Genomic DNA, 26042 nt, shown 5'->3' with positions numbered 1-26042 from the left:
GATACTGAGAAAACAGCATTCCTAAAGAAATGATGATGTAGAAGTTAGAAGCTAGAGTCAACCCTGAATCAGGTGGGAGAAAAACAGAGATAGGAAATGAGAATGAATGAATACATCTGTTAAGTTGAAAAAAGCAGAGTTCTAGAGCAAGTTCTGTGTAATCCTGTCACATCTGGCAAGGATGCATAATACAGGTGAGGGCCACCAATGAAGGGGTGGCCATGAGCTGCTGTCCGGCCCGAGTAAAGGACTGCCGTCAGTGACTCCTCGGGATTCCTGCCACATCTTCACTTCCATCTCTTGGCACTTGAGAGGGGTCTGCAAATATCACTTCCCACTGACACCAGAAGGTACCTGGCAGAGCCTAATATTGGGCTATGGCTTGCAAAATGAATAAGCAGTATTGCTTGTGAGACCACAGACATGTTGGAAGCATCTATTTTAGTAGATACCTTTAAAATAACTGCAGCACACTTTTTCTAAGCGCTGTGACCAGTGTGTGGTATCTAAGCAAAAAAAAACCCTCTATCCATGTTCCTGTGATCAACCCAAATACAACTTCCTGGGTCTTCTAAAAAGAAAAACAGATGTGAAAGCATTAGGGGGAGTAACTATGAACAGGAAGGGAATGAGTGGAGAGAGGTAGATGAAAGAGGCCCACAGTGGGGTGAGCATGACCAAAGAATATTATGTACCTGTATCAAAATGTCATAACGAGGGCTGGAGAGATGGCTTAGCGGTTAAGCACTTGCCTGTGAAGCCTAAGGACCCTGGTTCGAGGCTCGATTCCCCAGGACCCACGTTAGCCAGATGCACAAGGGGGCACATGCATCTGGAGTTCGTTTGCCATGGATGGAAGCCCTGGTGCGCCCATTCTCTCTGTCTCTACCTGCCTCTTCCTCTCCCTCTCTCTGTTTGTCACTCTCAAATAAATAAATAAATTTTAAAAATGTTGTAATGAAACTCTATATATAATATATACTAATAAAAAGAAAAAACTATAAAATTATAGAAAAAGGACAGCCACACTGAGCTTTAAATCATAAGCAATTTGGAGACAGTTACTATTTTTGTTTTTAAAATACATGCAAATAATGGATGCTTCACTTTTGATATCTTATCAGAACTGATACTCAATTTTGATTACTCAAAATTATGCTGTATGTTAGGATGGAAATATAATATCTCAAATGTAGTTAAAACAACTTAAAAATAAAATAACCATGACTTCAGAAAAATTTCAACTCCTATTTTGTATTAAAATGGTAATCTATAAATTCAAGAATACCATTTTGACAGTTTTAACTCGTTAGAATGTCAAGCTTAATTTTACATGGCTGTCATATATAAAAGATGATATTTATAGCCGGGTGTGGTGGCACACACCTTTAATCCAGCACCCAGGAAGCAGAGGTAGGAGGATTGCTGTGACTTCGAGGCCACCCTGAGACTACATAGTGAATTTCAGGTCAGCCTGGGCTAGACTAAGACCCTACCTTGAATAAGAAATTATAATATTTACAAAATAGCAAAATAGCCCAATTAGGTATCTAATAAAAACCAAGAGCCTTGGGGCTGGAGAGATGGCTTAGCAGTTAAGGCGCTTGCCTGCAAAGCCAAAGGACCGTCATTTGATTCCCCACAACCCACATAAGCCAGATGCACAAGGTGGCACATGTATCTGGAGTTCGTTTGCAGGCTGGAAGCCCTGGCATGCCCTTTCTTTTTCTTTCTCTATTGCTCTCTCAAATAAATAAATTAAATTAAAAAACATTAAACACATAATAAGGAGGTCTGAGTATATGAATGAGGCTACTGCTACCTATAGCAGAAATGGAAAAAAAATCGCTGTTTTAAAATCTGTAAAAACCACCAACTTACACTAACCATTCCTTATATACTTAAGATATTTTTTAGATGAAAGATGTTTTCAAGATATTCTTAGGATGTGGCAATAAGTCAGGCAGTACAGAGATTGCCTTGCAAGCATGAGGACCTAAGGTCCAATCCCCAGAACCAATGCAAAACTGCCCAGTATAGTATGGCAACTCAAGCTTGTAATCCTAGTGCTGGGAAAGCAGAGGCAGGAGGATCCTTGGGGACCACTAGCCAGTCGATCCAGCCTATTTAGTGAGCTCCAAGCCCATGAAAATCAAAAAAAAAAAAAAAAAAAAAAAAAAGCAGATGCCATTCCTGGCCTCCATATACCACACACCACACACACACATAATCACATACTCACAGATACATGTACCTACACTCACATACACATGCATCTATGTACATGCATACAACAAAAATATAGCTCTTTATTAAAATATAACTTCCCAAGTAGAAATTAGAAGTACTTTTATGTTGAAATCTATTCTTTAAAGCTGCTCTGAGCTAGAATGCTTTACTGCTTGAATTTTATCTTACAGATTTAAAAGATCTTCAGCTATAATTTCTATTTTATTCCAACGGCTATCATCTTGAACTCTCCAAGTTGACTGATAAATGAAAACAAATATAATTTAATTAGAACAATGAAATATGAGGCCTGAGGAGTAATTTCAGCTCAACCATTACTTTTGGTTGGAAGATCAATATAATAAAGCCCTAAGTAATTACCTTCTACCAATTATGAATTTGAAATCATCTAGAGAAGACAAATGCAATAATATAACTAAAATGTGTTGTATTTTTTTTTATCATCTAATTCCATATCACTTATTAACACCTTATTTAGGAAAAAAAAAATGTTCTGAGAGGAAAGTTGTTTCAGTTAACTAGCAAGCAAACACGCCCAGAAACTCCAACCTAGGACTAGGAGAACTTCCTACCTCCTGTCCTTATGCTGATTACGAGGATGCCCCTCATACTCGTGGAAGCCTCTTACCACAGCAGAGGCCCATCCCTTCATCAAGGGTACTTCATCTGATAATCAGATTCGGCTTTTCTTAGCCACAGAGTTTTATATACTCAAGATACACGAAACCTCATTTATCTCCCTGTGGGTTTTTTCTCCCCCTAAAGAAAAAATTGGAAGTATATTGTTGTCTTTTCTACCTTCATTAGTCTTACTTACATTTTTGCTAAGAAAAACTTTTAAAAAGCTGAGTAAGGCCATGCACATCTGTTAGCCCAGTCCATAGCAGGAGGGGAGACTAGAGAATTGCTGGGGTTTGTTAATGGGTCGAGGGAAAGACTCCCTTTCAAGAAAAGAAATACAGATGGCTGGAGAGATGGCTTAGCAGTTAAGCGCTTGCCTGTGAAGCCTAAGGACCCTGGTTGAAGGCTCAAATTCCCCAGGACCCATGTTAGCCAGATACACAAGGGGTGCACACATCTGGAGTTCATTTGCAGCAGTTGGAGGCATTGGTGTGTCCATTCTCCATCTCTATCTGCCTCATTCTCTCTCTGTCACTGCCAAATAAATAAATAAAAATTGAACAACAGAAAAGAAAAGAAATACACACATGCATTAGAAGAGGACACTTGACCTCCTCTGGCTCCACATGCAGGCACTTGAGGCGTATAAATCTCCCATCTCCCCACACATGTACATACATATACATCACACACACACACCATACATATAATCTACACACACACGCCCATACACATACACACAACAAGGGGAATTTGTTATCACCCATGAAGCTATCAATGTTTCAAGCTTATTATTAAGCAATTTTGAAATGTACCTATTGGAAAAGGAAAAACTATCTGTTCGCGGATGACTTGATCATCTGTATAGGGAATACAAAAGAATCAACAAGAAACCTCCTAGAACTAAGCAACAAGGCCAGGTTGCAGGAAACAAGGTTAATGTACAAAGTCATCTACTCTCCTTCACCCACAATGAACAAGTAAAAGTGGTTTAAATTTGCTTTATATTGTATTATCAAAGCTGAAATGCTCTGGCATAAATCTAATTATATGTACATACACATGAAACTATAGATAAAAAAATTGAAGGACAACAAAGTACTACAGGCTGTGTGTCTTTTAATCACTGAAATTCCTCCCAGGTCTGAATGCTAGAAGCCCAATGCCAGGATGCCACAATGTTCAGTTTCTACGTAAGGCCCTATTCCAGGTTACAGACTCACTTCTTATATCCTCACACAAGACAAAAATTGAGCCATTTCCCTTAAGTCTCTTTTGTAAAAGCACTCATGATCGATTCTATGCATCTCTCAAAGGCCCTGTCTCCAAATACCATCACATTGTGGGTTAAATAGTGTATGAATTGGGGAGGGGAACACACAAACATTCAGCCCATGTAGACAGGAAAACTCAACACTGTCAAGATGCTGGATCTTCTACAAATTCAACAAAATCAATCAAGTTATTTTGTGAATATCAACAAAATGATTCTCAAGTTTCCATGAAGTAAAGAGGCAACACAAAAGAGAAGGAGAACAAAGGCACAGAACTGTTGCCACCCAACGTTGAGGCTTAGTACAAAGCTGCAGAAAGTACAGAGTAAGAATAACTGACAGAAACCTGAAAATTAGTTATAAAGCAATACAATGGGAAGAAGACAGTCTTTACATCACACAATGGTAGAAGAACTGGACATCCACATGAAAAGAAATGAGAAACAGACTTTATATCTTTCACAATAATTAGTTCAAGACTGCTTATTAATCTAAATGTTAAATGAAAAACTAAAAAAATGTTAGAATGTAAACAAAAGAGAAAAAATGCCGGACACGGTGGTGGTCACCTTTAATATCAGTACTCGGGAGGCTAAGGTAGGAGGATCACTGTGAATTTGAGGCCAGCTTTAGAATACATAGCGAATTCCAGGTCAGCCTGGGCTAGAGTGAGACCCTACCTCAAAAAAAATAAAAATAAAAATAAAAAGGACACACACAGAGAAAGAGAGAGAGAGAGAGAGAGAGAGAGAGAGAGAGAATAAAGAGGTGCTTGGGTTTGGTGATAACTTTTTAGGTATAATACCAAAGATAATCTGTGAAGAAATTGGTAAATTTGACTTTTTACAATTTTTCAAAACTTTGTGAAGTTTTAATCTTGTAGAGACACTGTCAACAAGTTAAGGAAAAAAAGGCGTTGCCTGGGAGAAAAAAATATTTGCAAAAGACTATAAATTTGCATTGCTAAATTTACCTGGCAACTTAAAAACTAGGCTTTTGCTCCTACCTTTGAACTTACACATCAGCATCTGCATGTGACACAACTTCCTGGAAGTCAGGATGCACAGTGAGCTATAGAGAGGTGGGAGCCGGAAGCTGTAAAATCATATGGATCTAACAAAATATTCTTATAGGACTAGAGAAGGGGTGCGGGTACAGAATAAAATTTAAAAGATTGGGGAGAATAATTTTTGAAAAGAGAGGAAAGAGTAGAGACAATGAGAGAAGGGTGGCTACCAGGTGGCTAGATGGAAGCATTTATGAGAAAATCAGTAATATTCAAGTCCAGATGTAATAAACCACTTATCTTATGCTCCATAGGGAATAAAGAACTAGGAAAGCAGATGAATCCTTATGAAAAGAAATAGTTTGATGGACTAAGAACCCAATGAAAGAGATGATTAGGAAGAGGGTTTACTAGTGATGTCCTACGAATCAATTCTCCTATGTTCTTATTTTAACCAAACTATTTCGGATCTTTTACCCTGAATAGATTTAGTACCATAATATTTTTAAAAGATTGAGGGCATTCCTCAAGCTACATTTACCCCCCAGAAATATATATTTTATTTTAAAAATCAAGATTACCAGTGAGAACAGCTACCTCATTTTATGAAAAGCAGACCCCCCCCAAACTGGCCACAGACACTATGTGAGAGAAAACCTATTTGATATCACATATACTACTCAAACAATAAACCAGGAGGCTGGAGAGATCTCTCCATCAGTTAGATACTTGCCTTACAAGCATGAGGACCAGAGTTCAAGCCCCGGAACCCATGTGAAAAAAAGAAACAAGCCAGGTGTGGTGGCATGCATTCATCAGCCTAGCAACGGGGAAGACAGCTGGAGACCGGCAGCTCACGGATTAGTCAGTCTCCGTCTACTGGGGCATTCCAGGCCAATGAGAGACTATCTCAAAAAAGGTGTATGACACTTGAAGAATGACAAGGGGTTGTCCTCTGACCTCCACACATATGTGCATCTATCAGCATGTGTGTGCACATACACTCTCCCACACACATTAATCAAAAAATAGGTTAGCCTTGTGTATACCCTTGCAGTAAATAAAAACCTTAACTTACTTTGTTGTTGCTATTTGTACTTAACTGTAAAAGGTAAAAGGCGCTTCCAATCTTGGTTCTGCCACTTACCAACCTGCAAGGTATTCTTAAACTTCATGTTCTGAAGCAAATCCTACCTGTTCCACCTGGTCATTCATGAGGATTAAGAGATAAAGTGGCTAACAAAAAGCCTGACACAGGGCTGGAGAGATGGCTTAGCGGTTAAGCGCTTGCCTGTGAAGCCTAAGGACCCCGGTTCGAGGCTTGGTTACCCAGGTCCCACGTTAGCCAGATGCACAAGGGGGCGCACGCATCTGGAGTTCGTTTGCAGAGGCTGGAAGCCCTGGCGCGCCCATTCTCTCTCTCTCCCTCTATCTGTCTTTCTCTCTGTGTCTGTCGCTCTCAAATAAATAAATAAATAAATAAAATTTAAAAAAAAAAAGCCTGACACATAGCACATAACACTCAAAGATGTGCATGTGTGTGTGTGTGTAAAAAATTGAAAGAACGTCTTAAAGCAAAATCTTCCATGGATAAAGGGTTTTACTAATCACTCTGAAATCCTTTCATTTTAAAGGACAATATTTGAACCAGTTGTGATGGTATGTGCCTGCAATCCCAGCACTCAGAAGGCTGAGGCAGGAACATTGTAAGTTCAAGGCCAGTGTGGGCTACAAATCAAGACCCTGTCTCTAACTTAAAAAGTAAAAAAAGAATTGAAACACAGTCTACATCTCTACCACCTTCCTTCCCTTTTATGAGCTATTACTTTGCATAACTACATTATCCATCACACATATATAAATATATACTAGTAAAAAGTTCTTTGTCAAATTTTCAGATTTATCATTCTGGTCTTTAATATAATCAATAACTAAATCTGAATGTTTTTAAGACTCAGTAGTACAGAAGCAATTTTGGCATTAATATGCAAATTTACCCCAATCATTTACACACACACACACACACACACACACACACACACACAGAGATATTCCTAATGGCCCTAAAGTATAGTGATCTAAATTTTCTCAGAGGCGATGAAATCAGGAGGTAGTAATATATCTTCACTTCTTTTTCTACCAAAGGATGAAGCCTAGATAAAAAGAAATGCATGAGGGCTGGAAAGATGGCTTAGCGGTTAAGCGCTTGCCTGTGAAGCCTAAGGACCCCGGTTCAAGGCTCGGTTCCCCAGGTCCCACGTTAGCCAGATGCACAAGGGGGCGCACGCATCTGGAGTTCGTTTGCAGAGGCTGGAAGCCCTGGCGCGCCCATTCTCTCTCTCTCCCTCTATCTGTCTTTCTCTCTATGTCTGTCGCTCTCAAATAAATAAATAAATAAAATGAACAAAAAAAAATATTAAAAAAAAAAAGAAATGCATGAGGCTGGGAAGATGGATCAGCAGTTAAAGGTGCTCGCTTGCAAAGTCTGCCATCCTGGGAGTTTCTTAAATTGTGGAGTGGACCACAGAAGTGTTAGGGTGCCTAAAAGGATCAGGACAGAGACACTTCCTTAAACTATGAAATAACACACAGAAACATTAGGGTGTGACTCTTCTAATATAGTATTTTACAAGTACTAGAATGTGAAGGTTCTTGGGAGTCACTTTGACCTATCCATGTGGTAGAAAGAACAATGTTCAACTTATCAGACTAGGCCTTTCAGCTCCCACGACTGCTCTTAGAACTCATCCTGTCTGCTCCAGTGAGACATGGCTCACCTAACAGAACCAACTGCTAGACACACAAGAGGGTCCTTGTAGATTGTATAGCCTTTGTGACAATAACAGATGACTCCCTACAGTCATGTGACCTTAACAATATTAGTATATGAACTGCTTAGACGATTACAGCCCAAATTACTGACCAACAGAGTCATAAACAAAATGGCCATTTTAATCCACTATGGTTTGAAGTGGCTTCTTACCATAAGACAGGTATCAGATAGAAGTCTTTAAATGAAATTACTTGGGCACAGGGCAAAACAAACAAGTTGTCCTTTCGTCCTTCAACTGAATTAAACCTACTCATCTGATCACAACCACTGGATTAATGCTACAACCACACAGAACAACATGCAGTCAGGGACTGTAATTCACAGCGTGATGTGGTGTGAGATTTGACCCCAAGGGACAACCTCATTGGAAGACTCCAGCTCTAGCAAATGGATGAATGCAAAACAAATGAACATGGGCCACTACCGCTGCTATTGTGTCCTGCACAGCTGATGTGAATGCTAACACTGGGATTACTGGGGAGGGGATTCCATACGGCTCAGCCTCCTCTTCTGCCTGTCTCTTAGAATGAACCTCTACTGCCTACGAGATCCTGCACATTTCTTCTCAGCTCGAAAGAATTTTATACCATCTTTATTTTCTCTACCTAGCACGGCAGGTTTTTAAACCTTAGAAAATATTTCTAAGTAATTTCATCTGAGACAACATGGGTTAGTGGACAGAACACAAGACTCGGAGCCTGGGAGACTTGAGTTCAACCATAGTATCGGTGTGCCCTTGAGTTGTTTTAAGGGTTAGAAACCAGACAAATAATATACACAAATGATTTTCCAAAGAATATGGCAAAACCAGGCAGTGGCATACCCCTGTAATTCTTGGCACTTGGAAGGTGGAGGCAGAAGGGTCAGGAGTTCTAGATCATTCATCTTCAGCTACACAGTAAGTTCAAGACCAGCCCAGGCCAGATTAGACCATGCTTCAGAAACACAAGAATGTGCCACAGTATTCTAAAGATGATATTCTGTTGTTTAATAGGATTTATTAAAGACACTGACTTCTCTTAGTTGTTGGGTGTTATGTAACAAACCATTCCAAAATTCATGGTTTACAATGACAATTGATTCTAGGGGTCAGCAATTTAGGCGCGGCTCAGTGTTTATGGACAGCTGCTGCCAGGAGATGGGGGATCAACTGCTCTCAGCCAGAAAGACTGTCTGCTGTACAAGAGCTCTCATGCTCTATGCGGCTGAGACTTAGCACAGGGAAGCATGCCATGCACCGGGTCTAGGCCCAGAACTCAGGAAATGGGACTTGTACTGAGTTTATCAAAGTACACAACAAGAAAGATCAAGACCTAAATGGAGGAGAAACAGAATCAAGGAGCTGCTTACTGTAGTCATGTTTGCAATCTACTTTCGACCTGTACATTGGTTACTGGGCTTACAAATGTTAGGAAAATAAAACTCTATTTGACAGCCAGGTTGATAAATAATATATACATGCAGATGTGTGTTTTTATGTATGCAATCACTGAAAAGTCTTGAGGAAAACAAACTATTCCTACCTTACATGTGGGGAAGCTGACGTTTAAGGGTAGTTCAAAATACTGTTACTTATACAGAGTAGATTCAAAATTGGAAGTTTGGCTTTCTAGGTCTTAGCTTGATGTACCTGTTTTATTTTTCTATGATATTAATCCTATTATCTGTAAATGTACCACAAGATCCTGTTGGTTATAGAACTTAACTTTGCAATCAAACTCTAGATTTCATAAAGTAGCCTCTCAATAATGTTAATCTGGGATATAAATTTAAATTAAATTTGCTTTGTTACTTTGTACAGGCTGCTTGTGGTCTGATCATACTATTTCTCCTGTTTAAACTCTTCATGGAAACTTCTGGTTGTATTGAAACATACAAATGCAATCTTTGCATTCATTACTATCCCAATACTACCATACAGCTTGCTCTGTCAAAGTGGTCAACAAACAGCTGATAATTAATGTTTGCTTTTCATACATCATTATATTCGTTTATTCTCTAAGTAAATAGCAGATTATAAAAGAAGATAAAACTAAATGTACCACACAAATTAAAAGGAAAAAAAGACTCCCAGGTCATACCCAAACTACGAAAATATTTATTACCTAGAAATACCTGTGACTATCACCTGGGAAAAAACCTAGCTTATATGCATCTTAAATACCTGGGAGTAGCAGTGTGCTCTTCAAAAAGAAAGGTGACATCACTGCCGGTGTAACTCACACCACGCTTACAAAAAAAAAAAAAAAAAAAACACCTTTTACTACTTGTATGATATGCAGAAGTAACATTTTATACATTTTCAAAACATAGAATAGTGTAATGTCAAAGATACAATTATACCCTATACTTAGCATAAAATCAATAATTGTGTTGAAACAAAATGTTTAATAATGGTTGTTTCAAGGTAGTGAAAAGAAGACATTTCTAAGTCAGTTACTTTAAAAAAAAATCTTCATGGTATGAAATAAGGATAATGAACTAAAATTAAAATTAGCTTAGATTCTAAAAATTAATCCAATAGTAGTCAGCATGAAATGAGTTATTTTCCTTACTTTATTCAGAAACATCTTTTAATCTTGTGGAATACTTATTGCTGCTGGCTATACAATCAATATGGTTCTCGATGACAATTTGGAAAATACACATTTACAAGTATGAAAGTAAAAAATCATTCCTGTTCCCAGCAACCAGAAATACTAATATATATTTAATCTATAAGTACCTACTTTTAGACTATAGTATTCATTATCCATTACTTAGGTATGTTCTTTGTTTATCCTTCTTGATACTCTTTTTTTAAAACAAACCTTTCTGGGCTGGAGAGATGGCTTAGCGGTTAAGTGCTTGCCTGTGAAGCCTAAGGACCCCGGTTCAAGGCTCGGTTCCCCAGGTCCCACGTTAGCCAGATGCACAAGGGGGCGCATGTGTCTGGAGTTCGTTTGCAGAGGCTGGAAGCTCTGGCGCGCCCATTCTCTCTCCCCCTCTATCTGTCTTTTTCTCTGTGTCTGTCGCTCTCAAATAAATAAATAAAAAATGAACAAAAAATATTAAAAAAAAAATAAAACAAACATTTCCAATTTTTTATTGTTTAAATATTTTCTTTATTTATTTGAGAGAGAAAGAGACAAAGAGAGAGAGTATGGTCAGGTCAGGGCCTCTAGCCACTGCAGACGAATTCCAGATTCATGTGCTAACTTGTGCCTCTGGCTTACGTGTGTCCAGGGTAATCAAACCAGGGTTCTTTGACTTTACAGGCAAGCATCTTAACTGCTAAGCCATCTCTCCATCCCTCCTTCTTGAATTTTGGAGATATGACCTCAAGCAACCTAGCCTGGTCTGGAACTACTGACATTGATTAGGTTGGTCTTGATCTTCTGTTCCTCCTATCTGCATTCCTGAGTGCTAGGATTACAGCAAGTGCCAACATGTCTGGCTACATACACTTTTACAAACCTATTCTGCATCTACTACCCAAGTCTGGATCATGTTCATGCTGTTCACCTTGCAGAAAAAAAGAGTCCAACCTCAACCTACTGCCATTAGATTCTGGGCTGCTCAGCTGCTGCTTCATGGCGAGCCTCGCACACAAGGTGCTACATACATGAAAGTCCTTTCCGAAACCTTGCGCTGGCATGGTGTTTACTCAGGGAACATGAAAGCAGGAGTCCAAAAAATGATTTGTACAGGAACGCTAATAGCAACTGCAACTGTAAAAGCTATAACTGAAAGCACTCTGAAGACCAATCTACAAATGCAGGGGTAACAGTGTTATCCATGGAAATAACAGTTACACAATTAAATTGTGTTCAGTAATAAAAGGAACTCACGATGGATTATGGTAAGTGAAAGAAAATAAACAAAACTATGTATGCTATATATTCCACTCACAGAAAGCATTTAAAAATGCAAAGCAGGCTGGAGAGATGGTCATCAGTTAAGGTGCTTGCCTGCAAAGCCTAGCAGTCCAGGTTACATTCGCCAGGACCCACGTAAAGCCAACACACAGGTGGTGCATGCACCTGGAGTTCGTTTGCAGTGGCTTGAGACCCTGGCATGCCCATACGCTCTCCCTCTCTCTGCTTGCAAATAAGTAAAACAAATTAATTAATTTATTTATTTTTTCGAGGTAGGGTCTCATTCTAGCTCAGGCTGACCTGGAATTGACTACTCTCAGGGTGGCCTCGAAATCACAGTGGTCCTCCTACCTCTGCCTCCTGAGTGCTGGGATTAAAGGTCTGCCCCACCAGCCTGGCTCAGTGAAAGAAATTTGAAATGCAAATGAACCTTTAGTGATAGAAGGCAGAAAGATAGCTGCTTCAAGAAGGAGTTGGGGTTGGGGATGGAATAAAGAGAGAAAGAACACAGGATTATAGGAAGTGGGAAACATCTGAAAGTTTCTTATCTTGAAAATCAAGATGGTCTCCTGAATGAAGTCATGTCAAAATTCACTCAATTGTACAGTTTATTATAGCACCTATAAACAAAAAATAAATGACTTAAATACTATCAGACATCAATGCTAAGATGAACAGGTATGACCTGAACTAGATAGTAGGTGAGACCCTATTTCTGAAAACAGTGCACACTGGGGTTACAGAACACTGAGAAATCAAGCTGGAAGCCTCTTCCCTGCCAGCTAGTTTCACAGCGCTGGAAGGTAAAATGCAGGCTGCTGACAGAGAAAAGTCATTAGTAGTCTAACCCACCAACAGTTCTGTGTGCTACAATACCTACTTGCCAGGCAAGATGTGCCCACTAGTAAAATAGTGGTATGACTACTATGGATTTGAAGTTCACTCCATGGAAGGGAATTCCTACTTGGCTATAAACCTGGTCAAAAAACCCACTGCTGAGGACGTCGCAGGCTCAGGGGGGGAAGTCATTACTACTGTTTTGCTAAATGGACACATTACGGCCATCAAACTATTTATGGTTATACCCATAGGTTAGTGCTGCGTTCAGCCCTGGTGAAAAAACCTTCTCCATGTAACACGTAGCAGTCAAGGCAGAGACTCAGAACTGATCAGTGTTGAGGCTGCCTGCTGAGTGTTCAGCTCCAGGTGGGAGAGCTCTACCACCCCTCCAAGGCACAGGGAATAGTGCAGAGTAAGGGGCAGACGAGTACACATGGCAGAGGATGGGGAGGAGTGTTGTGAGACACTGTTGTCTGGACATGACATGGCTGTTGGGCTAACAGTAGCTATGGCAACCTGCACAAGGTTGGGCCTGTCAAAACCCCATCACAGATAAAGGAGGATCTCATGAGGCCGCACCCATCTCTATGGAGCTCAATGGCAGTTAGTGGCTGCTGGGGGAGTCATGCAGTGTCTTCGGTGGTGTGGCCACTGGTAAGTCGCCCATGCTCCAATCGATAGCCCCGCCCATGCTCTTGTAAGCAACCCTAACTGAACTCAGTGGTCACCAAAACATGAAGGTAGAAGGGACATCTGTTAGGGAGGATGGGTTTAGTGGGAATGGAAGGGTTTAAAAGAGGATAATGGAGAGTTGAGGTGGTAAGTAGAATCAAAATACATTATACATGTGTATAAAATTGTCAAAATATAATTTAAAAATTAAAATAAAATTTGAAAATGTGTAAGCAGGGACAGTGCATAGTTTGGTGTTTTAAAAAATCTTCTTGGGAGCGGACTGGGGAAGGGGCGGCTGGCGCCATGTCGGGCCACGAAGGTGGTAAGAAAAAGCCCCTGAAACAGCCCAAGAAGCAGACCAAGGAGATGGATGAGGAGGATAAGGCTTTCAAGCAGAAACAGAAGGAGGAACAGAAGAAACTCGAGGTGCTGAAAGCGAAGGCCGCGGGGAAGGGACCCCTGGCCACAGGTGGAATTAAGAAATCTGGCAAAAAGTAAGCTGTTCCATAGTCCTGAGAAGATGGTACCCCTCGTTCATTCCTATTTAAACATCTGGATTTCCTGTCATTGTTAACATCTTTTGCCACCTGTAACTAGAATGAAGTGTTGTCTTGGGGTCTGGTGTACATTACAATAAACTTTTGTAAAAAAAAAAATAAATAAAAATAAAAAAAATAAAAAATCTTCTTGGAAGTACACAACCAGAAATTCTGGGACACAAATGGACTGAAGTAAGTTCAGACAAGCTCTGGCAGGCCAGAAAGCATTGCTGTCTATCTTTTGTTAACATATTACAATTCTATTCCTGACTTGAAAAGGTATGCAGTCACCAAGTGCAAAACTGGTGTGTAACTACATCAATGCCTAAAACACCATCACCAAAGATAATCTACAACTATAAATCAGTGGGTAAGTTGCTCATTGTCAAAGTAAGAATGTCTTCTCACACCCCATTTCACACAGCAGCAAAAGCTCAGGGCCGGTTGCCAGTGACGCAGTATGGACTGATGCTCGTCTTTCCTCTGCACCGTTTCCCCTTCGCTGAATCTCTGCCACCAGCAACTTCACTCATCTTAAAAGAAGGAAGCAAGCTGGGCATGGTGGTGCAGGCCTTTAATGCCAGCACTCAGGAGGCAGGAGTAGGCGGACTGCTGTGAGTTCAAAGCCAGCCTGGGACTACAGAGTGAGTTTCAGGTCAGCCTGGGCTATAGTGAGACCCTACCTTGAAAAAAACAAACAATAATAATAAAAAAGAAACAATAAAAAATTTTCATGGTCTCATGTCCAGACACCCTTTCCCAATTTCTCTGTTCATCTTTATGGCAAAGTTCCTGGAGCAAGCCATCTGATTTCTCTCCTCCCATTCCCAGTACTATACCAAATTGTACCAGGTTACCTGCTATAATTAATCCTCAATTTCTTCTCATTCAACAAATGAATAGCTATTTTGTACTTAAAAATTTTTATTTTATTGTGTGTGTGTGTGTGTGTGTGTGTGTGTGTGTGTGTGTGTGTGCGCGCTGTTCAGCGTTAATGTGCGAGTGTAGGTGCACACGTGTGGAGGTCAGAGGACAACGCTGAGGCCAGTCCTCCCTCGCCTTGCCCACCTCATCTGAGGCAGGAGTTCTCTCTCTGGATTCTCCATCTGCTATTCTTTGCTGAGCTCCCCACATTCGGCCTTCAGTGTTGCTGCATGCTAGGCTTCTGGCTCTAGGTGAGAGCTGGGATTGAACTTGGGAACTGCGGCTTGAGCAGTGACAGCTTTATGCACTGAGCTATCTGTTTAAGCCCTGAATTTGGCTTAGTTTTCTTCAGCTAAGATAGGCTTCTATCTAACTTAAGAACCTATATACTCCACTGTCATATCCCCACATTGTCAAAATTATATGTAATTCTAATATGTGGTGAGGCAGCTGCAAATGAGAAAAACATTTAGCTATAAGCAAAAAATTAAAACATGTAACTTAATTTTCAATAAATATTACCTTTCATTAAAGCTCAATGTGACTAGTACAGAGAATCACTTAAAAATTTTAAATAACAAATGTTTATTCTAGCAATTAGCTACTTTAGAAGCATTTAGATACCAGGTTGAATATTTCACAAAAAAAAAATTATACCTTGTCTATGGTCCTAGTCTATGGGCTCAAATATTACTGAAAGCTCCTACATTGATATACTTATTTCAAAAGTTCTTATGTAATAATTTTCTCTTACCACCAAAGATTTCATAAAGATAGTAAGAGAAATACTATTTCAACCAGCAGCTCATGGTATTAGCATGACCCCTCTCAGGCTTTTCATTGTTGTTGCTGTTATTGTGAGATCTTCTCACATTATAGCCCAGGCTGGCCTGAAACTCACAATATAATCCAAGTCTGGCCTTGAACATGTGTCAAGTGTCCCTGTACATACATAAAACTGCTAGACAGCTCTACCTCTGAGATAGCCATCTTAGAAATGTCACTTTTTGAATTAAATATTCCATCCTAACTCTTCATCTTCTTATTATCTATCATTCTTATTATTAACGCTGCACAGCACACACACACACACACATTCTTATTATCTTATCATTCTCTGTTTTCCAAGCCAACAGCATGTACTAGACTTTCAGAATTCTTTCCAGAGAAGATCTAGACTTGTGGCCTTGGACCCTGGTCCCAAGATAGCGTTGAGACCAAAATGCAACCCAGTTTCAATATTTTCAATATCCTCCTTCACTTCTCTTTATCTCTTCCACTTTCTAAACACAAGGAAGCAATAGTGTTGTCATATTCCAGATCTTCACTCTCTCTCTTCATACATCCATCTATTCCCGAATCTTGTACGCTATATCATTTGTATAAACAAACAGTTCCATGTGATATCTCACTAGGCCAAATTAAACATATCCAAAATCAAGTTCATCATCCATGAGCCCCACTCTCCTCAGGAAGGAAACTTGATGGTGCTGAGAGGATGGGTCAGTGGGTAAGAGCCTGCCATGCACGCATAAGGGACTGAGTTTAATTCCTCAGCACTCACATAAACATCTGGGCGGATGTCTATAACCTAGTCTGGTGGGGACGAATGGAAAATGGCTGAAGCTTACTGATGGAAAAAAGAACAGTAAAAAATGGCAGCTATACATTAAGTGAAAGATCCAGTATCAAGGAAAACAGATGGATGAGTGAAAGGCACACACACACACACACACACACACACACACACACAATACCAAAATAAATAAAAAGGAAACAACTTATCTGTTGAATTTCACTATTTCTAGTAATAGTACCACATGACATAGGATTCACATTGTCTTTAAACTAAAGCAAACCTCTAAACTAAAGCAAAGCATTAGCTTCTCAAGGAATGGGTTAAATTTTGCTTGTGTGCACACCACTATTTCAGGGGGGCAATCACTTCTAGTTGTATATAGCCATGACATTAAGTCCCACCCAGAACATCTTCCCTACAGTCATGGCAACAAAAAACAAAGAGGTGTTAGCCTGTGTGTGCAGGGATGTGATAGCCTTATGTGGCTCAGATAGAACAATGAGGCTGTAAACATCATCTTGTGGAAGGGGGCCAGAGTGTTAGACAGGAGACCCTCACCTGAGATTCTGGTTACCACTTCCTCCCATCTCAACTGTGGTCTGGGGTGCTAAGGCATATAGGAAGAGGAGGCTGACTGGGGTTTGGGGCTCCTCAGTGGTTCAGTGTTCATGAGTTGTCATCCACACTATGCTAGAGATGCTGGACATCCTCTGGTCTCAGTGTCTAATCTGCGTGAAGAGGTGTTTCTCAAATGCTCCTGGGAGAAGGTGTGGATCAAAGTCTCATCAAAAGGACACCATACCACCACCCTCATTCAGTTACCTCAATGTTTAAAAGCACATGACCACGACCCTGGAACCATGTCCCATCTCCCATCTCCACCACTGCCAAGGAATAAGTACATGAACATAATTCTATTTGACCTCTATATCAAGAGGAACCTCGAGTCACAAGCAGGCACAAGGCAGTTACATTTTGGCTAGTTATAAAAATCCTATTATGGTTTACATTTAAAACTCAGTTCTGGGCTAGAGGGATGGCTTAGTGGTTAAAGTGTTTGCCTGCAAAGCCAAAGGACCCAGGTTTGATTCCCCAAGACCCATATAAGCCAGATGCACAAAGGGGCACAAGTGTCTGGAGTTCGTTTGCAGTGGCTTGAAGGCCTGATGCACCCATTCTCTCTCTCTCCCCCCTCTTTCTCTGTCAAATAAATAAAGAAAGAAATAAGTAAAAATAAAATATTTTTTAAAACTTAGTTCTTTTTTTGCTAGACTGCAATATTTTACTTACTGATATTAATATTTGACTTTCATATAATAACCTAGGTCACTAGTGTAGTTTTTAAAATGTTTATTATTGTTGTTAACAAGTTGTTTCATATGGCTACATCATGTGTTGGTACCCTATTTTCTCTTGTCCCTGACCCCATTCCGCTGGGAACGCTCCTCAGTAGAGTTGCAGGTATTCCCCATGGGGTTGTTGTAGCTTAGGCCTGTGGGAGCAGTGGTCAGCTACTTTTGGGGGGAGGGATGAAACTTAGCTCTTGCTTCAAAGGAGCGACACTTCCTCACAAGACTGCTGGTTTTATCACTACATAAGACCCTTAGCACACAGAGGCAGTCAAAGCTTTTCTAAGACTAAGGAGACCAACTGACAAACGCCTAAAGCTCAGAGAACACAAGCAGGGAAGAACCAGCAAGCCTGCAGCTTAGGCAGAGGGTCCTCAAACCGCAGGATGACGGAGACAGGCTAGAGGTGAACACACCACCAAGGCACCCGCCTCCTATACACAAGGCCTGGGAGTCCGTCCTCAACACCTTAATTAATCACTTAATTGAATTTAAAAGACAACAAATCTTGAAAGAAGCCACAGAGAAACCATTTTACCTACCGATGAACAAGAATAACAATTACATTGGAATTCTCTCACACTGGCCATGAAAACAAGAGTTCAAAGTATTTAAAGCCTCCCAACCTAAAATTCGGTATTCAGTTACTCTTCAATAGTAAGACTTACACACACACACACACACACACACACACACACACACACACACACAGAATCTGTCACCAGTGACAATGCTTTTTATGAAAGGACAAAACAAGCTCCTCACAGGAAAGGCAAATAAGCATGTGCAGAGTGCAGGCCAGACGACATAAAGATATGAAGGTGTAAGAGAAGGAGGAAGTGAAGGAAGGTGAGAGAAAATAGTCATAGTCACTCCCACCTAACTAAAACCATACAAAAGGGTAGTGTGTGAGACAGGTGAGTGAGTGACACAGGTAAAGTATGTAACACAGGTGAGTGAGTGATAGGTAAGTGTGTGACACAGGCGAATGTGTGACACAGATGAGGGCAATGAATGGCAGCAATGTTACAAAGGATGGAAGAGGAACTGGGTGCATGCATCTGGAGTTTGTTTACAGAGGCAAGAAGCCCTGGTATGCTCATTATCTCTATCTCTTTCTGTATGCAAATAAATAAAAAAAAATTTAAAAACAGCATTTACAAATGGAGTGCCCAGGACTGCAAGTCTCTCCACAGACTCAGCAAATACCCTGTCTCAGGCACAATCAAAACACAGACCCAGGAAACATATTTTGCTTTCTTTTATTGCCATTTCTTTTTTAAAAAAAAAAAACATCAAAAATCTAAAATCCAGCCGGGCGTGGTGGCACACGCCTTTAATCCCAGCACTCGGGAGGCAGAGGTAGGAGGATCGCTATGAGTTCAAGGCCACCCTGAGATGACAGAGTTAATTCCAGGTCAGCCTGGACCAGAGTGAGACCCTACCCCGAAAAAACAAAAAAACAAAAAAAAAAAATCTAAAATCCTTGAATTTCTATATTTATTCAAATCCCTATTACTAAGAAAGGCCAAAAATCAGAACTTTCATGTCATTCATGAAGTTTAAACTAAGGAAGATATTTAAACAACTATGAAAAGTAAAGAGTAATTTAATAAACTATATTCACATTTTTGTTCCATTCACTGTAAGATCCTGGTAATGGTCTCTTCAACTGTCAAGCAAGAATAAAAGTATCTATCTCAAAAGGAAGTGATAAGAAAGTCAGTAAAGTACACCTGCTACAGACAGGAGTTCTAACAGGTGGGTTCTGGTATAATACCAGGAAAGAGCCACAAAGCAGAGAGAACACCTAGCTTCGGGTGTGGGGTGATGGTCAAGGTATTTCCTGAGACAGTTGTTTTGGCAGATAAGGGAAGGAAGGATCTCAGATGGGAGAAAATTCAGGTATAAGGTTATTAATTCATTGATTACGGAATGTTACGGATATAAATGCTAAGGATACAGAGATGGAGGAGACCACATCACCCATAAAAGGGCTCCATTTAATATAGGAAGCTTTATATTTCATACAAAGAACTTTATGTAATACAGGAACTTTAACTTAGTCTGCACATGCCTGAAATTATATGTAGATTTTAAAAAAGCTATTCATTATTTATTTGCAAGCAGAGAGAGAGGGGGAAGGGACGGGGTAAAAAATGAACAGATGCATGCACCACTTCATGCATCTGGCTTTGCATGGGTTTGGGGGATCTGAACCTGGGCTGTCAGGCTTTGCAAGCAAGTGCCGTTAGCCACTCAGCCATTTTTCCAGCCCATATACAGATTTTTAAGGTACACTTACCTGCTTCTGAATAGAGGAGCTTTTCAATAATTTTTAAGAGTATATGAAAGCTCATGGTGGTACACACCTTTAATCCCAGCACTTGGGAGGCAGGGGTAACAGGATTGCTGTGAGTTTGAGGCCAGTCTGAGACTACATAGTGAATTCCAGGTCAGCATGGAACAGAGCAAGACCCTAGCTTGCAAAACCAAACAAAATTTTTTTTCCGCTTGTTTTCTCTTGTTGCTTAATTTTTCCATGATTCTATGCCATAACTTCTAGTACATGCATATTCTAAAAATTTATTTTAAAAGGAACAGATATAACAGATATTTCTATTAAAAAGGCAGAAAATAAAACATGCCTGTAGCCAAATATGAAAAAAACAAGAGACTTCATAAATAATTTTTGGAAAAGGAGCCAAACAACTTAATCTATGCCTTGATGCATAAGCAGCTTTTGCTTCTTTGAGAATGGCTCAATCAACACACAAACATTAACAATGCCCTAACAGTTACTCAGGAAGAAAGAGTGGCAAGCAGCTGGGTACCACTAACATACGCCAAACGCTTTCCTGCCATCATCATCCAAGAGAGACCAACACACCCAAAATCCACCTCCTTAAATTCCTTTGGGATCATTACCGTTAAGAAGTGATACCATGGTGGAAAAGGCAGCTTTGAAATTACACATCTCTGCATTCAAATCCAGGAAAGGCTGAGTGACATGGTTTAATGCAAGTGTCTAGCACTGGGCAGATAAAACTATAGAAATATACAGAACTGTGACTGCTCTCCCTGGCCCCACCAAACTTGATTAGTCTTTATAAAAGACAGAAGTGATACAATGACTAAGCCGATGGAAACCCTTCATGGGCTTCCTCAGACTCAGAACCCTTTGGAAGCAGGCCCCATGTAGATGGCTCCTGTTTACCCACACAAGCTGCCATCAAGTCAGCAATGCCTCTTGCCAAGTGCTATCCACTCTGGCCTTCTCTCACTCTTTAACCCAGTCTCAAAATGGTTTCACGGGATCTTTGCAGCCTCTTCCTTTTCCACCTACCTGGCTTTCCCTAAGCTTGCCTCTAAGAAGCCTTTCCTGACACCCAAGGTAAATTAGATTCCCACTTTTCCTTCACAGTACCCACTTATTAATGTATCGATTTAATGTCTGTCTCTCCACTATAGTGAAGACTCCAAGTGGTTGAAAACTATCCTTTTAGCACCTAGTTGTCCCATAATCATTATATGTAGAGTGAATAGCTGGTTCAGCAGCAGGTTAGTAATCACCACTGGATCAACAATTGCAAATGAGGAATAGAGAGCAGAAAGGCACACTTGCTGTTACCAAGTTGTTAGGACTGTTCCAACAGTTACTTACTGGAGAAAAGAAAACGTCATTCCCAGAGCTTGGACTTCTGTTGGGCAAAACAAACTTGTCCAATTCAGCCAACCAGCTTTTTCTGCAAATCCAAGTAAGACTATGGTTCCAATTAAATTAGATAAATGTAACAGAACCTATAAAGTGACTTGCATATATGGCAAGCATGTAATTTTACTTTCCTCTTTGGAGACCATGTTACACATTATCTTTGTATATCATTAATCTCCAAATAAGTTAATTAAAAATCTACAAAAGACTCCACTATAAATGACAGCAGAGCTGTGTTTCATGACCCCTTTTCTCACAGCACTCTGGTTTTCTACTCCCCTAAGAGAATGACTTGCCTGCTGTTCTGTAGTAATTGCATCCACTTTAGCTTAAGCTAGAAAAGAGGCACTGGGAACACAAAAATGAAGCAATGTGTAATACACCCTCCATCCAAACAACGGACATGCCCTTGTCCTTGGAGCAGCCATAGACTCATCTTTCAACCTGCCTCCTAGCCTACCTACCACACCCCAATTAAAACACCGCACCATGCCATCGTAATTCCACTTCTAAATTGTGTTGTTTAGTATTGTTTTTAAACTTTAACGAAGTTTAAAAAATCATAATAATGACAAAAGAACTAAAGTGTCTTGCTTCCAAAAAGAGTCTTGTAAGAAAATGATTTGAGCTGTTCTTTTCAAAACAGACCCAGAAAGGAGAACTTCCCTGACAGGAAGCATTCAGGCAGTATTACTGAAACCGGACAGTGGGGCTGTGAAACGGTTCTCAGGTAAGAGTGCTTGCTGCACAGCACGTGTCAGCATTCGGATCCGAGTTCGGTTCTCCCAGGTGTGTCGGCCCAGTCCTGCGGAGCCGCAGGGCAGAAAGACCTTCTCAAGTAAGCAGTTGGAAGGACAACAGAGGAGGACACACCCACTGCTCTCCTCTGGCCTCCACGTGTGTGGGCATGGGATACATGTAGCCATAAACACACATCCGCTCATACACTAAACACACCATACCAGGCATCCTGCACAAAGACAAGGAAAAACAAAAACAAAAACAAAAGAAAAAAATGGAAAAGCCCAAGGAGGAGGAAGAGCTCCCCAGATTTTCCAAGTGCCTTGGGAATTTACTGTAGCAGTAACGCTCTATAGTTCCTTCCAATTTCTTGCAAGAAGCCCTGACTTCTTGCCCCATGTGAGGTAAGGCTAAGCAACTCAGGAAACTGAGGGCTGTCCTGAGGACCATCTTTTCTGTTTCATGAGTAAAAGAAAGCAACTCCTAATGCAGCCATGGTTAACAAGATGAAAAAGTTGCCATACCATATTATGAGAGCTTTTTGGTAACATTATGAGTATTTAATGAAGTATTTATATTAGTTTAATTTTATTATTTTCCAGCCTTTCACAGTTACTAACAAAATCCTATTACACCCATTTTCCGGGTTGAACAGGCTTTGCATAGGCTATTTGTTAAGTCTAAGCACTAAGCATACTGCGGCTGAGAAAGCTAAGTTCCAAGTCTACCCTGTTCACTGTCATCTTCTCTGGACCAACACCCTCATTCTCACCATGACGGGTTAGATCTCAAACTGTGAGCGAAACAAAACCACATACACAAAACAAAACCTTTCCTCCTATGAGCTACTTCTGTCAGGTAATTTTACAATAGCAATGAGAAAAATAATTAATACAAAGTCATACATTTAGACCATTTTATAAGTTTTAAAATATAAGAAACCCAATCTAAGGTAGGACTGAGTCACAAAGAGGCTAACGGTATAGTTCAGCAGTGAGTGCCTGGCATGCATGAGGTCCTGGGTCTTATGGGGGGAGAAGTCAAAATTATAAGCTAAATGCAATAAATAAAAATACAAGAAATACAAGATTCTTAATTTTATACAAAGTTCTACTTTGGAGCATGTATTTTTAAAACCTGGTTGGTAGAAAAGCACAAAATTTCATTTCCATCCATCTTTTTATTAGGATTTCATTGGAAAACTTCAGTCAAAAATAAAGTATTGCCACTCATTTAGTTTATAACAATTATCAATATATTTGTATTAAGTGAGCTATAAGAAGTCATCAATATCATTTCATTTAGGTTGCCTATATATAGTTTTCAGTCTTGGTGCTAGTTTGGTAATGTGTTGATAAAAGGAAATTACAAAGAACCCGGTGTGGTGGTTTGAATAGAATAGATGGCCCCCAATATATTCAGTTGCTTATTTGTTTGTAGTCTGCAGCCATCTGGCTGGAGGCAATGTCACTGGGTGGATCTTAAGGTGTGGTGGTGGCTTTCAGATTTCAATCTAAAGATATGCAAAGTGTGCCTAGCTGGAGTTCCTGAAGTGTGCAGTGCTATGTGGCTTTTGGCTTTTGATTTTTAGGTTTGTGCTTTTCTCTCTCTCTCTGCTTAGTCCTGTGAAGGCAGGCCAGTTTCTTCTACTCTTATGGACCATCCCCTGGATCTTTAAGCTTAAATAAATATCCCTTCCCCCATAACTGTGTCTGGTCTGAAAGTTCATCTCAGTGAACCTGAAGCTGTCTGCTACACCCAGGAATATGTCTTTTGCTTTTTCCCAAAACTTTTATTAATGAAAATGTTTGCTAAATCAACCTTTCAAACTTTTCATTCAGTATGTTAATTCAGAGCGTAAAATCCTTACTCATCTTTAAGAAAATGAATCCCTTGCCATTTGCTGACAGTGTACCTTTGGATTTAAACAATAAACTGCAGGTTAGTTACTGTCCTCAAAGAGTGTAAGATTTAACTGCATTTACCTAAGTGATATTAACAGCTTAACTGTAATTCAACACAGGAAAAAAAAATGTATACAAATGACTTCTCTAAAAAGGTCCTGGACAAAAGCAAATGTAAAGATACTTTTTATCTATATGAATTTCTCCCACAAACAAACCAAAGGTATTGTTCTGGTACTGTTAATATAGCCTTTCAATAGTTTTTGCTATGAAAATTAGTGAGTTAAACCCCTCAATAAAGAAATCAAATATATTCTTTAGTGTTAGAATGAAAATTGGAAAAGATATCTTAAATTACTCTTGGAATTCAGCAAAATATATGTCGTATGCAATACCAATGCAGTGGCTCTCAACACGGGACATAAACCTGAGTAATAAAGTAGCTCTACATTATAGCATATACAAACTTAATTCTTTTTAATTTAAAAATCTACAAACATTTTATGAATATTTTACTTTGCACAAACTCAATTCTCTCCTTGTTCATTAACAAGTCACACCATTCTTTGTATCAGAATCAATTATATCTATTTGTGTGTAGGCATCAAGTGTAATTAAAGACCCTTGAGAAATAAGAAATTCTTCAATTTAAAGCCCTCTCTCCAAAGCAAAAATCCATGTAAATCAGTCATTCTAATATGCCAAGAAAAATCCTAAAGATATTTTTTTATCATTGTATTGAATACTGAAATATTTTCATGATTCATCAACTCAATATTTAAATTTCCTTTATAATAAGAACAATAAAAATGCTTTGCTGAATTAATGCATACTACCTTGTGAGCAAATGAGTATTATCTCTATTTACATAAAAGGACATCAAGGCACAGAGACATCTATTTTGTAAATTGCAAGGTCATTTCTTAGCCAAGCAACTGATTCTACACCATCAACTTAAACGTGGGCCACCACTTCCAAGTGCCATCAAACCATCACTGCCCCTTCCGACGGCCACTGCAAGGCTTGTGTGCTCCCTGTTTTTATCACAGAGGTTCATGCAACAAGCTAAAACACGGGCGGATAGAAAAAAGGGTTACTGAACAAACACACACACACAAAACATTTTTGGCAAGGAATCATTTATTTTAAAATAAGGACATCTAAATTGTTTTTTAACATAATAAATAACTAGTAGTTTTTTACGCTTTCAAAAACATATTTCATCCTTCAGGCAGATCGTGCAAAACTGGAGCCCATTCATCCTTGGAGATAAATTAGACAAATACGGGGGAAAAAAAATCTATAACAAACAAATATATTGCAGAAAGAGCTGAATAAGAGTAACCTTCAAATAAGCTAGGAAATAGGTAAGAATGTCCCTTCTTAAGTATTAAATCTTTCATTCAACTGAGGACAACTATGATCAGTAAATATCCTGCGACTGAAAAATACCAAACTGCTTATTCAAAACTTCAGAAATTTCATGGCAAGTACTTTATTCAAATATCCCAAATAAATAAAAATACTTTCTAACAGAAACTTAGCTCACAGGGAATAATTTGTTCCTGAGAATCCCAACTGAGAATGCATTCATTAATTATGGTATAGTGCTATCAATATGCTATCAATAATCAGAAAGACGAAAGTTTACCAGAATTGAATTTACATTCGACGGAGTTGACTAACCAATACAATTGCATCAACAACTGAACAGAAATAAGATTTAGCTAGTACGTGAATATCAGAACATCGAGGAAAATTAAAATAGAATCCAAGGCACGCCTTGCATAGAAAGGGATAGGCGGGTGAGATTCACAATGCGTGGTATTAAAAGTACCTATGCTAGCTGGGGATTAATGTGGTCAGCTACACGGCAGGTCGTGAATGCTCAGATCGGATGAAGCTTTCATCATTATTCTAGCTCATCATCTGCAA

The 26042-nt window shown here is 39.6% G+C and overlaps 2 protein-coding genes across 4 annotated transcripts in view; one reads left to right on the top strand and one right to left on the bottom strand.

The window, feature by feature from the left end:
* The window catches only part of Wasf1 (WASP family member 1), a 67328-nt gene that overhangs the window by 40001 nt on the left and 1285 nt on the right, over positions 1-26042 (bottom strand). The gene's annotated exons all lie outside the window — the stretch shown is intronic.
* Positions 13635-14012, top strand: LOC123462239 (translation machinery-associated protein 7-like). Its single transcript, XM_045155262.1, has one exon. It carries the CDS (start codon positions 13660-13662, stop codon positions 13852-13854), a length of 195 nt encoding a protein of 64 aa, XP_045011197.1. The 5' UTR covers positions 13635-13659; the 3' UTR covers positions 13855-14012.

Source organism: Jaculus jaculus, chromosome 7, assembly GCF_020740685.1.
Source record: "Jaculus jaculus isolate mJacJac1 chromosome 7, mJacJac1.mat.Y.cur, whole genome shotgun sequence".
Taxonomy (NCBI): Eukaryota; Metazoa; Chordata; class Mammalia; order Rodentia; family Dipodidae; genus Jaculus; species Jaculus jaculus.
The sequence above is the reverse complement of the archived record's forward strand: the minus strand, read 5'-3'. Positions and strand labels throughout refer to the sequence as shown.

Coding starts and splice junctions, on each gene's coding strand:
- LOC123462239 (XM_045155262.1), top strand. CDS start 13,660: ATGTCGGGCCACGAAGGTGGTAAGAAAAAGCCCCTGAAACAGCCCAAG.